The 13709-nt window shown below is 40.4% G+C and overlaps 1 protein-coding gene across 3 annotated transcripts in view; it reads left to right on the top strand.

Moving 5' to 3' along the window:
- The window catches only part of LOC109421283 (pseudouridylate synthase RPUSD2), a 646492-nt gene that overhangs the window by 534295 nt on the left and 98488 nt on the right, over positions 1 to 13709 (top strand). For 2 of the 3 annotated variants that reach the window (XM_029852879.2, XM_062850210.1), the window contains exons 4-6: positions 5968 to 6055; positions 6462 to 6684; positions 13384 to 13471. In XM_029852879.2, coding sequence (XP_029708739.2) covers positions 5968 to 6055; positions 6462 to 6684; positions 13384 to 13471 — 399 coding nt within the window. The remainder of the gene's footprint in view (positions 1 to 5967; positions 6056 to 6461; positions 6685 to 13383; positions 13472 to 13709) is intronic. The other variant, XM_062850211.1, reaches the window with a different exon arrangement.

Genomic DNA, 13709 nt, shown 5'->3' with positions numbered 1-13709 from the left:
TTGAAACGGCCATCGAATCGACGGGTTGTTGCTTATGCAATGCAACGGCCATCGACTCGACGGGTTGCTAACTGATAGGGTCTAGAATTCGACCCAGCATGGAACAACGTGCGAGTTCTGTTGAACTCAGGCATGGTTCGATGACATGTGTGAAGCACATGCCACAATTTCCAAAGAGAAACGTAAAATTATTTATGACAAGAAAACCGAAGAATGGCAACCTATGTGGGGCGAATTGGTTTTAGTACAAGCAATCCCAACAGGAACAGGTCAAAAACTTCAAAGTAAATGGAGAGGCCCATACGTAGTCGTTGACCGACCCAGTGAACAAACCACAATTATAAAAAATGGGAACAAATTTGAAAAAGTCCACAATAATAGGTTAAAAAAGTATAATGATTGATTACCTATGCGTAGTCGTAAATGTATAAATTGATGTAAATATTGAAAAAACCAATTATTTCCTAATTACGAATGACTTTTGTAAATATTAGTTACTAAATATGTTGTTAAAAAAAAATACCATAGGAATAATATATTAGGATAGAGGCTTGCGTAGGATAGCTAGGAATATTATTTGAATTATTATATTAAATAAACAATTAACATATATAATTGTAGTAAGGTTCAAAACAAAGCGGTTAACGATTGGAGAGCATACGAATTAACTTAATTGAAATTATATCGTAACAACTTAAAAGGAATTGAAAAAAAAATATAAAAAAAAAAATATGATAATAGCAATAAATCTGTATATATAAAAATGCAGTGGCATACGTGGGACCGCGCATAACTTGCGAACGAAAGGTCCAATTTTGATCATCTTTGATTTGTTCTGTTAGTTTTCACCCAAGGAAGGTTTATGAGGCAAAAAACATGAAAAAATTGAGAGTTTTTGAAAAATGATCTTCCATACATTTTGTGACCGGGGACTTGGTCTTGGATAGAAGCTTGAAACGTCAAAAAACGCAGTAGGCAAGACAAAGTTTGCCGGGTACAGCTAGTAAATAAATAAATTTTATGAGAATATGAAGAGACATAAAGAAATGATGATGATGAATGAATCAGGATAATGAAAATAAGTTTTCGGGAAATTTTGTACAGCTGGATTATAACAAAAATGCGTCCATCAATTCGGCATGAGTTTGAATGCAAGAACGATTTGAATGTACCGAAGAGCTGAAAAGGGGTAATTTGGGATGAGTAAACATAACTAAGCAAAATGGTTAATTGAAAAGGGTATATAAAAATTGGGGGATTAAGAATTGGGCATTTGATATATTGGGAAAAATATGATGGGAAATACTAAGCAATCGTATAAGATATGAAAGGGGAAATACCACTGGGTTATACAGAGTATATCGGGTAACAATAGCGGGGAATGTATAAGAAGAAAAATAATAACTAGAACTAGAGAGATTCTTGAATAAAGAAGCAGATTTAATTAAAAGAAAAAAGACATAAATTGGTGATTGAGAATTTTAATAATAAAAAGAATCAATGACAACAAACAGAAACAAAAAAAAAACAATTTAAAAACAATTTAGACCCAAATGAAACTACGGAGGACGCTCCTATATAGAAATGACCATGTTACATAACACTTTTGAAAGTATATACGAGATCGGATGAAAATTGAATGATGAGGACAAGGGAGGGCCCCCCAGAATGCTTGTGAATGTTGAGTGTGAATGATGAGTGAATAACTAATTTGGATAAAAAAATAATATATAAATGAAAAATGAAGTAATATTTATAGATTCGGAATCATTAGGTTGCGTCAAGAAACAAAAACTAGAAATAAACATAAATATATTTATATTTTTTCAAATCATGAATTAAACACAAGATCTAAGTCTCGTTACAGGTATCCATCCAAAAACCTTATTCGGTAAGGGGGAGAAGTCGTAGCAATAAGGCGATCAAGCCGAGCCTGCGAAAGGAAACGGAGCAAAGAACACGCACTGGAGAGAATTCTGTAGTGAGTTTTTTTTGGAATTGGTAATATAGATGTTTATAGTGACCCTACAGAAGCTTTCCATTGCTACAACTCACATTTTAATATTTTACGGTTTTTGAGTAAAAAAAAAAATAACAGACTATTAAGAAAAGTAACGGTAACAGAGCATGATTAATGTAATGGTGCAGTTTTTTTAAATACTATTGTAAAGGTTATATTTTGCACATACAAGAAGAACAAATAATAATAACATGAAGACTAAAAGTTCAGTTTGCCATGGTAGATCAATATTTTATAAATCGATGGTTTCGATAGAATTTAAATACAACTTCCTCGAGAGATGACGTGGGAGGACAAGACGAGAAGGCAACATCCGGCGAGAGCAACCAGAGGAGCAGTTCAACGGTACCTCTATGAAAACGTACCACAGTCAATTGGTACGAAGACGAGAAATAACAGATCGGATGGAAAGTTGAAGGTCAAAGGTGCTGGTATGGCGGAGGAGAGGATTCAGCGAACATAATTTTTCACCGGAGACGATTCAAGGTCAACTCGGGTGGCACATCGAGACAAATATTATTGTACATCTGCGAATCTGCTAATATGAACCAACACAATGCAGAGCATCGGGAAAAACTACAACAACAACGACAACAACAACAAAACAACAACAACAAAAACAACAACAACAACAACAATTCATACAGACATATGATGAGAGAAGGACGTCTTCAAAGTTTCCCAAATTAACCGACATAATGTAATGTTCACCAACCGCATTACATTCACCATTGAGAAAGCACTTACTCCGTGCTTCTTACAACAACAATTAACAGTAACCATAACCCGGAATGCAACATTTCGACATCATCAAAAGGTTTGGAATTTAAGCCAACTAATTACAAACTCTTTAAAGAATGTGCAACAGTTCCACAATTTGCACCAGGTCAAAGACAACAATATTCGCATCACTATTGAGATTGATCCAATACCAACAAAATTCAGAAGGCGGGCGATAAGTAATCAACCATAACACCGTAAATGACAATGATAAACAATCCAGTTCGGAAGGCAACTTATGACACTATTTCGAGAAACAACAGAAAGCAACAGTAAAACTAATTCTTCTGTCTGCAAACGACAGCGCGGGAATTCCAAGCAGGGAAATACGATTCAACCGAGGTAATATCCGGATACCAAAGCTTCATGGTCACGTCACCATAGGAGACGACATCAACAGAATCAACTACATCATCTTCACGACAAACCAGTATAACAGGAGAGCAACGATACCACTCATCTGAGACCTGATACTAACCAATTGATCTGGGCATTGAACAAGAAGAGGCACATATCAAAGGCAGACGAACAACACCTACGACGAATCAAGAGGAGCAGCAGCGAGTACCAATGAAGTCAATCTCTTGAGGAAGAATGTCAGAGGGTTAATACAAAATTTAATGTTTATTTGGGAGATTTAGATCAGCTAACTGTATTGGAAAACATTTTGAGACACTTTACAGGAAAAATTGAGAATAGTATAGCAGTTTCAGTTTATATATTAACAATCATCGTTAGCATCATCATTTAAATGCTGAGTTTTTTTTCCGGGGGATACATTTTACCCACATACTTACATTTGAACGTGATTTTATACACGTTCAAACTCCGCTAAGTGGGAGGGCATGCAAAGACCTAAATATTCCCACGCCTTCCGATATTCAAAGTCAATTCAACTGAAACAAAAATGCATTTTCACCCCACATTCCCAACAGCTGCCCGGGGGGGATTTTAGATTCAATTTTCATAGTAGGGTCTACCTACCTCACGCGCGGCATATTGGAAGCAACGAAAATCGCACCATTCGTTATTGACCTAGTTTTTATAACCCATCATCGTCCGGTGGTGGCCGGGTGCGATCGTGTTGCAACGCGTTAGGTCCGGTCGGTGTGATGCAATTTCAATTACGCTTGGGACAACGATGGGTAATAAACCCGAAAGAATGATATGGAACCGCGACATCATATTGATCGCGCTGGAACAAAGATTGTTTATTTTTGTTTCGAAATCAAGGCGCCGAATTGGCCGGGTAAGGTTCTGAACTCAGGTGAACCTTAGCTGGAATGTTCTGAAATTGAGACACCGTATTGGCGGCATACGGTGCCGGACTTGTTTTGCACTCGATTTGTTTTGACTTCGAGTAAACTGAAAGAAAAGAATGTGGGGGTATAATTTCAACCAACATCCGCGACCGGGGCTCGGCTGTGGGTTCACTGTGCCCAAGTAAGGTGCCAAATTCCAAAGACGATGAGGATGATGATGGTGACGATGATGATGATGGGGAGAATGATAATGACGTCGATGGTGGGGTTCAATTCTTTCACACACCCAAGCCTTGTATACGCTCAAGTGAGGCGGGGCTAGAAGATGTAGGCCTTGGTGTAAAGATTCTCAATAGGTTTTGTGCGAACACGCCCAAGTCAGGCGTGGTTAGGAGATTTAAGTTTTTCGTTGGCATTAATATTCTTGGTAGGACTTGGGATACGCCCAAGATAGAAGAGTCGTGATGTTTTCAAGTAGAGAAGGATTTTAATCACGATGAGGACAAGTAGGATAGGTAGAGGTCTAGGTTTTGGACCTATTTGTATTTTTATTTGGTAGGGTTTTGGATACGCCCAAGTTGGTTCGGGCATTGTTAGGAATTATCATGACATCTTCGGCAAGACGAGAATGATCGTAGGAATTTTAGACACGCCCAAGCTGGTTCGGGTATTGCTAGGAAATTTAGGCTATAAATACGGAGGCTTTGGCTTCAGTCGGGGCCAGTAGTCGGGGAGTTCGGCGACAACGTTAACGCAGGCAGCACATCGGATAAGTCTTGAGCTCCCATGTGGGACACCTCTAGATACTGTCCTAAGGCTGTAGGTAGGACTTAGTAGTTGGTCAAGAAGAAGCTAGAAGTGTCTATAGATTATTAAACTTAGTAGTTCGATGAAGAAATACAGAAAATGTCAAGGTGATGTAAGAAAAAGTGAATCGTTGTAATATAAGATAAGTGATGGTTTGTGATACTTCAATATAGTTTATTAAAAAGATCGTCGGACTGTAATGAAATGAAAGATATCACATTCCGTGTAGTGTTTAATGCAGCCTCTGGACGGTACAGGGCGCTTCAGTAGTTGCAGGAGGGCACCCAGCTGCAACATGTTTCCACAATTTTCGGGTGTCAAAACAAAGTTTTTTTGGGGTGCAAAAAAAAAACTGGAAGTTGCTTCGTGTTTTTTAGCCTGAGGATAGAAAGAGGGTGGAAAAAAACTATGGATTCTGGTGGTGGAGTTCCGGTAGCTTCGGATATTGTCTCGAAAGTTTTCTCACATTGAGGTGTCAAGTTAGAGCAATTTTGGGGCAATTCGGTTAGATTGGTGAGGAAATCTGGGTTGGTTGGTGGTGAAATTATAAGATTATATTTCAAAACCAGTTGGTCGTACAACCCATGCGTAGGGTAAATTATAATTGAGATATTTCAAACTTGATACCTAAAAGTAGATCATTAAAAATTATCATTACTAAATGAATGCTCTTGAAAGCGTAATGGCGTCACCATAATCATTTTCTCCAAACAAAACTCGAGATGATTTAGTACGATTGACATTGTGACAAAGCTGCCGGAGCAATTAGAAGCTTCAATATGTCGAAAAGCTAAACGATCCGTAACACAATACCCCATCCATGTTGCTATTGACAAAGCGAATCTTTCTTTATCGTGGATTATATCTTCCGTGTAAACATTTGCCAGAGTTCATTGTGTCCTTCGCTCTGTGACCGGGATTTATCTTCCAGTTGTAGTGTCTTGCAAAAGTTGTTCGATTATTTGCCGAAACATTTGTCTCATTCAGCTAGGAATTCTATGGATAGAAAGGCGGAAAGTAATCCATTCCATTTCGTCTTTATGCCTGTGACGCACGAAATATTGATGAATTTCTTTGTTCTCCTCGTCTCGATTGCAGGCAAAGCTGGAAACCAAAGCACTGAAAGCTAAACGACCGGGCTTCACGGACGAGCGGTACCACGAGACGTCCTACTACATCGAAAATGGTAAGTCTGCCGCGTTAATGCTTGGTTTCAGAAAGGTGGTTTAAGGAGGGCTCCAACCGGGGTTTTATCGATACACAATATGGATTACTTCACATTGTTGTGTTAACAACTAGTGATGCAAATTGTTGTCAAGTTTATTGTAACTTCATGTGATTTATCATGTTAGCTACCAACTATGATAATTTCTTTAATTGTAGTATAATTTTACAAGCTGGACAATGTAAAGTTTAAACTAAAAACAGACATTCTGTTTTGCATGGTTTTATCGTAGCTCTCATTAGTCCAACTGATGTGTTAAGACAAAATGGAAAAGCCAGCCATTTCCTCAACTCAACTAGAACTTGATCTCTTATCATGGTGATTAATCAACCCCATTACTCCTGCCCCTTCTTCCATCCCCATCTAGGCCTTCGGAAGGTGTACCCGTACTATTTCACCTTCACCACGTTCACCAAGGGCCGCTGGGTGGGCGAAAAGATCCTGGATGTGTTCGCCCGCGAGTTCCGTGCCCATCCGGCCGAGGAGTACGAGCGGTGCATCAAAGCCGGCACCCTGACGGTCAACTACGAAAAAGTGCCAACAGACTATAGGTTAAAGCATAACGATCTCCTGGCGAACATCGTGCACAGGTAATGCCACCATCTCCCCATCCCTGCATCCTCCGCACCCGCCCACCACACGCCCCCTGTTCGGTTTTACTTTTCTCAGTTTCAGTTGAGAACCTGGTTTTCTTGATTTGTCGAGATTTTTCTTCTATCAGTAGTTTGTAGAAAGACATGCGAATTTGCCATTTGTTGTTTCCTTCTTCATCTTCTATGTGTAAAGCAATCGTGACTGTTGGAAATCTCCAAAGCCAACCAAAAAGTTGTACAAAATGCTAGGTCCCCTTCTCATCAGTCGAGTTAAACCAAAACTGTATAGAAACGAAAGCCAAACAAAAGTAGTGTGCCTTGTGCTAAAGCAAGTTCAGTAATAACCTGTACAGAAAAGACTGCGATAAAAGAGTTTAAACAAAATCATTTAGAACACGGATACACAACGCGCTGCACGCCCAACTGCGCCAACCAAAAACTGTAAATAGCTCTGCGCTGTTGGTTATAAAGTTATTAGTGCTCCGTCATCTCTTGCATATACGAACCCCTGAGCGCGTTATTCAGTTCGATTTGAACAATGCACGTTCGAACAGTCTACTTCAAACTAGGGATGTTTCGGAATTCTGCGTAACTTGAACATATTCCATGATTCCGAAACATCTCTCCGTCAATAATGGTCGTGGAGCAGAAGCCACCACAACACGTTCATCTCACGACACGGAAAGCATAGCCTTCAGAATCGTAATCAAAACACAACACCTCGCTGACTAACACCATCACTTTCTGCATCCCGAGGTGCTTCCCCCCCATACAGCGTTCTCGTTCCATCTCTGTTTATGATTTTTTTTTTGTTTATGTGTTTGTGTTTCATCCCTTCGATTCTTGTCCTACAGTGTTTGAGTTTTAGTGTGCTTGGTGTGATAAAAACATGGTGACTTACAAAACTCGATGATGTGTTTAGTTAAAACTGGTGCAACGAATGCTTTGCATACAACTCCGATTTTGTCTAGCAATGGTATCTTCCGAGGATTCTTCTTAGAATCCTGAGAAAGAATTCTCTCGGGCTTCAGGGGCAAATCCTCTCAAGATTCTGGGAAGAATGCTCTCAAGGTTCTGGATAGAATCCTCTCAGGATTTTGTGAAGAACCCTCTCAGAATTCTGGGAAGAATCCGCTCAGGATCCAGAGGATTATGGGAAGATACCTCTCAGGATTCTAAGCAGAATCCTCTCAGGATTCTGAGAAGAATCCTCTCAGGATCTGAGAAGAATTCTTTTAGGATTCTGTGAAGATGTCTCTCGAGACTCTGAGAAGATTCCTCTTAGGATTCTGTGAAGAATTCTCTCGGGATTCTAAGAAGATTCCTCTCAGGATTCTTGGAAGAATCCCCTCATGATTCTGGGTAGAATACCCTCAGGGTTCTGGGAAGAATCTCCTCAGGATTCTGGGAAGAATCCGCTTCCGGGTTTTGGAAATAATCCTCTCAGGATTCTGGAAAGAATCTACTCAGAATTCTGGGAAAAAATACTTTCAGGATTCTGTAGAGAATCCTTTCAGGATTTTGCGGAAAATCATCTCAGGATTCTGCGGAGAATCCTCTCAGGATTTTGCGGAGAATCCTCTCGGAATTCTGTGGAGAACCCTCTCAGGATTCTGGGAAGAACTTTCCCAAGATTCTATGCAAAACACTCCCAAGATGCTGTGGAGAATACTCTCATGGATTTTGAAGCGGACCCCCACCGAATTCTTTTGTGAATCCTCTAAGGATTCTGTAGAACATCTGGTTGGAAATGCTTCCAGTACTCTGTAGAGAATCCTCTCAGAATTCTGAAGATAATCCTCTCAAGATTTTGAGGAGAAGCCTCTCAGAATTCTGTAAAGAATCCTCTCAGAGTTCTGAGGAGAATCCTCTAAAAATTTTGTAAAAAATCCTTTCAGGATTCTGTGTAGAAGCCTCTTAGACTTCTTTGGAAAATCCTCTCAGGAGTATGTGGAGAATCCTGTCCGAATTCCGTGGGAAATCTCCTCAGGATTCATAAGAAAATCTTCTCAGGATTTTGTGGAGAACCTTTTGTATTCTGTAGAGTATCCTCTCAGGCTTCTGTTGAGAATCCTCTCAGGATCCTGATAAGTATCTCCTCGGGATTCTGAGAAGAGTCCCTTCAGGATTCTGAGGAGAATCTCTATAGGATTCTGAGAAGAATTCTTTCCGGATTCAGAGAAGAATCCTTCTCAGATTCTAAGAAGGATCCTTTCCGGATTCTGAGAAGAATCCCTCAGGATTCTTCGAAAAATCCTTTCAAGATTCTGAGAAGAATCCAGTCAGAATTCTGGGAAAAATCCATTAAGGATACTGTGGAGAATTCTCTCAGCATTTTGCGGAGAATCCTTTCAGGATTCTGGGAAGAATCCTTTCAGGATACTGGGGAGAATCCTCTCAGGATTCTTGGGAGAACCCTTTCAGGATTTTGGAGAGAATCCTCTCAGGATTCTGGGGAGAATTCTCTCAGGATTCTGTCGAGAATCCTCTCAGGATTCTGTTGAGAATCCTCTCAGAATTCTGTTGAGAATCCTCTCGGGATTCTGTCGAGAATCCTCTCAGGATTCTGCCGAGAATCCTTTCAGGATTCTGTCGAGAATCCTCTCAGGATTCTGGGGAGAATCCTCTCAGAATTCTGTGGGAGAATGTTTTTAGGATTCCGTGTAAAATCTTCTCAAAATTTGGTGGAGAATCTCCTCAGGATGCTGTGGAGAAACTTCTCAGGATTCTGTGTAGAATCCTCTCAGGATTCTGAGAAGTAGCTCTTCAGGATTCTGAGAAGAATCCTCTCAGAATTCTGAGAAAATTCCTCTCAGGATTCTGAGAAGAATCCTTCAGGATCTGAGAAGAATTCTTTCCGGACTCTGAGAAGAATTCTTTCCAGATTCTGAGAAGAATCCTGCCTGTATTCTGAGAAGAATTCTTTCCGGATTCTAAGAAGAATCCTTTCCGGATTCCTAAAGAAATCCTTTCCGGATTCTGAGAAGAATACTTTTCGGATCTGAGAGGAATCCTATCAGGATTCTGAGAAGAATGCTTTCCGTTTTCTGAGAAGAATCCTTTCCGGATTCTGAGAAAAATCCTTTCCGGGGTCTGAGAAGAATCCTTTCCGGATTCTGAGAAGAATCCTCTCCAGATTGTGAGAAGAATCCTTTCTGGATTGTGAGAAGAACCCTTTTCGGATTCTGAGAAGAATGCTTTCCGGATTCTGAGAAGTATCCTTTCCGGATTGTGAGGAGAATCCTTTCCATATTCTGCGAAAAATCCTTTCCGGATTCTGAGAAAAAATCTTTCCGGATTCTGAGAAGAATCTTCTCCAGATTGTGAGAAGAATCCTTTCCGAATTCTGAGAAGAATCCTTTCCGGATTCTGAGAAGAATCCTTTCCGGATTCTGAGAAGAATCCTTTCCGGATTCTGAGAAAAATCCTTTCCGGATTCTGAGAAAAATCCTTTCCGGATTCTGAGAAGAACCCTTTCCTGATTCTGAGAAGAATCCTTTCTGGATTCTGAGAAGAATCCATTCCGGATTCTGAGTCGAATCCTTTCCGAATTTTGAAAAGAACCCTTTTCGGATTCTGAGAAGAATCCTTTCTGGGTTCTAAGAAGAATCCTCTCCAGATTGTGAGAAGAATCCTTTCCGGATTGTGAGAAGAACCCTTTTCGGATTCTGAGAAAAATTCTTTCCGGATTCTGAGAAGAATCTCTCTGGATTCTAAGAAGAATCCTTTCCGGATTCTGAGAAGAATCCTTTCCGAATTCTGAGAAGAATCCTTTCCGGATTCTGAGAAGAATCCTTTCCGGATTCTGAGAAGAATCCTTTCCGGATTCCAAGAAGAATCCTTTCCGGATTCTGAGAAGAATCCTTTCCCGGATTCTGAGAAGAATCCTTTCCCGGATTCTGAGAAGAATCCTTTCCCGGATTCTGAGAAGAATCCTTTCCCGGATTCTGAGAAGAATCCTTTCCCGGATTCTGAGAAGAATCCTTTCCCGGATTCTGAGAAGAATCCTTTCCCGGATTCTGAGAAGATTCCTCTCAGGATTCTGAGAAGAATCCTTTCCGGATCCTGAGAAGAATCCTTTCCCGGATTCAGAGAAGAATCCTTTCCCGGATTCTGAGAAAAATCCTTTCCCGGATTCTGAGAAAAATCATTTCAGGATTCTGAGAAGAATCCTGCCAGTATTCTGAGAAAAATCCTGTCAGGATTCTGAGAAAAATCCTGTCAGGATTCTGAGAAGAATCCTGTCAGGATTCTGAGAAGAATCCTTTCTGGATTCTGAGAAGAATCCTTTTAGAATTCTGAGAAGATTCCTTCCAGGATTCTGAGAAGAATCCTTCCAGGATTCTGAGAAGAATCCTTCCAGGATTCTGAGAAGAATCCTTCCAGGATTCTGAGAAGAATCCTTCCAGGATTCTGAGAAGAATCCTTCCAGGATTCTGAGAAGAATCCTTCCAGGATTCTGAGAAGAATCCTTCCAGGATTCTGAGAAGAATCCTTCCAGGATTCTGAGAAGAATCCTTTCAGGATTCTGAGAAGAATCTTTTCAGGATTCTGAGAAGATTCCACTCAGGATTCTGAGAAGAATCCCCTCAGGATTCTGAGAAGAATCCTTTCAAGATTCTGATAAGAATCCTTTTAAGATTCTGAGAGGAATCCTTTCAGTATTCTGAAAATAATGCTTCCAGGATTCTGAGAAGAATCCTGAGAGGATTATTTTCAAAGTTTTGAGAGGATCCTTAGAATCCTGAAGGGGTTATTAGATGAATCTTCTCCACAACATCCTGAGAGAATTCTCCACATAATCCTAAGAGAAACCTCCACAGAATCCTGAGAAGATTCTCCACAGAATCCTGAGAGCATTCTGCACAGAATCCTAGAAGGGTTCTTCAGAGAATCCTGAGAGGATTCTCCTCAAAATGCTGAAAGGATTCTCTATGGAACCCTGAGAGGATTCTCCACAGAATCCTTCGAGGATTCTTCACAGAATCCAGAGAGGATTCTTAACAGAATCCTGAGAGGATTCGCTACAGAATCCTAAGAAGATTCTCCACAGAATCCTGGAAGGGTTCTCCACAGAGTCCTGAAAGGATTCTCGACAGAATCTTAAATGAATTTGTCACAGAATCATGAGAGGATTCTCTACAGAAATTATATAATTTGCAAGCTTTTCGGAAACTTCAAACAAAAACTACCTTATGATTGATTTGATTTCAGCATTAGCATACTCCTAAATTTCTCGTGTTGATGGAATATTCTTCTTCCTGGCATAACCTTCTCTCTGAGGTAAAGCCTGCTCTCAGCTTAGTTTTCTATAAGCACTTTCACAGTTATTAACTTAGAGCCTCATCTGCCAATGATGTTTATCATGTGACTGGCACGAAGATACTCGATGTTCATGGAATTCAAGGAAATTTCTTTGACGAAAAGTTCCTGGATCGACCGAGAATCGAACCCGTCACGCTGCATACCCATGCTTTTAAAGCTGTGGCTACATGGGCTCTAAAGGAATATTACCTCAGTTTAAAGGGATTCTTGTATAACATTCATTTTTGCCGTATAGCCATTTGAAATGCGGAGTTTTATGCAAACCATCAATGTTCTACCAATATATGTGAAATACTATCATCATGGAAGCAAATAACTTGTGAGCTCACGTTCATGAAGCATATGTCACGATCATATAATTTTCTACAATTTGATTCTACCCCTTAACCGAAATCGCATGGCACCCAATTAACTTTTAGTCGAAATATTGCTCTCCATGTCTGCTGTACCGACTGGATCTAATCGAGCCACTTGAGCTGCTACACATCATACATATACTAGATGGCAGACGTTGCTGCAATGCAATGTCCTTTTTCGAGTGAATCCGCTCACGTGTGAATGTGCTAAACTGCGTTTGTAGTCAGCCAGCATCCATCCCAGCCCAGCAGTGGCAAGTTCAAGAGAGAGAAAGTTTCAAAATTGCCATTTACCAAACGAACCAACCAACCAACCAACCGTTGAACCAGACGTTTAACAATGAATGTTATACATGCCAGTCAGCACACTAAAACTCACGCAATCAAAATTGGGACAAGACCAAACATTCCCCAAAACGATCCTTTTTTGTGTTCCGTGCAACCTTTTCCCGTCATCCATCACCCCTCACCATCGGCTCCGGTCCGTGTTTTGTTTTCGTGTTTGTTTCTAACAGTTCCGAGACTAGCACCGCTGCGTATCTTAGCACAGCGTTGAAAAAATCCAATAAGCGAAATCCACACACGAAACCACCGAAGCATGTTCATTCATTACCAATCCACCAAACCAACCCGGGGTGAAAGGAGAGAAAAAAACCTCACCATACGCAAAGCTCGACCAACCCATCCACTTCCATCCTGTTGTTCACGTTCCGTTTTGTTTCAGTGTAGTCTGGCCTCAAATCGAAAGAATGAATACCAGTAACTAGAAAACCAAGCCCAACCCTCTCGTCAACACACACATACACACATCCAAACCCCCACTTCGCTATCCATTGTGAGATTAAAACCAATTACGAGGCAAAGGAATCTGCAACCAAATGTCGATAAAAACCGAAACAGAAACCTCATTTCATTCCCAAAATCCTTTCCCGAGAATTGCAACAACAACAAAAAAAACCCAAACAACCAAATCAATACCAGAATTTCATCTACATATGAGTGTTGTATTTTCCAGACATGAAGTTCCAGTTACTAGTCAACCAATCACAATAGTGCACATGGACGACGATATTGTGGTTGTGAACAAACCGGCATCTATACCAGTAAGTGGCTTAAATGACCGCCATTAGCGTTTCTTTCTTTTTCCTAATTTACTCTACTTCCTAACGTTTTTTCCTACTCTGCTAACTCCCGTGTTTCCCCAACTCTCATTACATAAATCCACAACCTTTGTTTTCGATATCTATCTTTCTCTCTCTGTGTGTGTCCCGTTCGATTGTACTAGGGTCGAACCAAAGCGCTTAAAACCACTAATCAACTGCATCCCATTTTGGAATTGTT

The sequence above is a fragment of the Aedes albopictus genome, chromosome 2, assembly GCF_035046485.1.
Source record: "Aedes albopictus strain Foshan chromosome 2, AalbF5, whole genome shotgun sequence".
Lineage (NCBI taxonomy): Eukaryota > Metazoa > Arthropoda > Insecta > Diptera > Culicidae > Aedes > Aedes albopictus.
The sequence above is the reverse complement of the archived record's forward strand: the minus strand, read 5'-3'. Positions and strand labels throughout refer to the sequence as shown.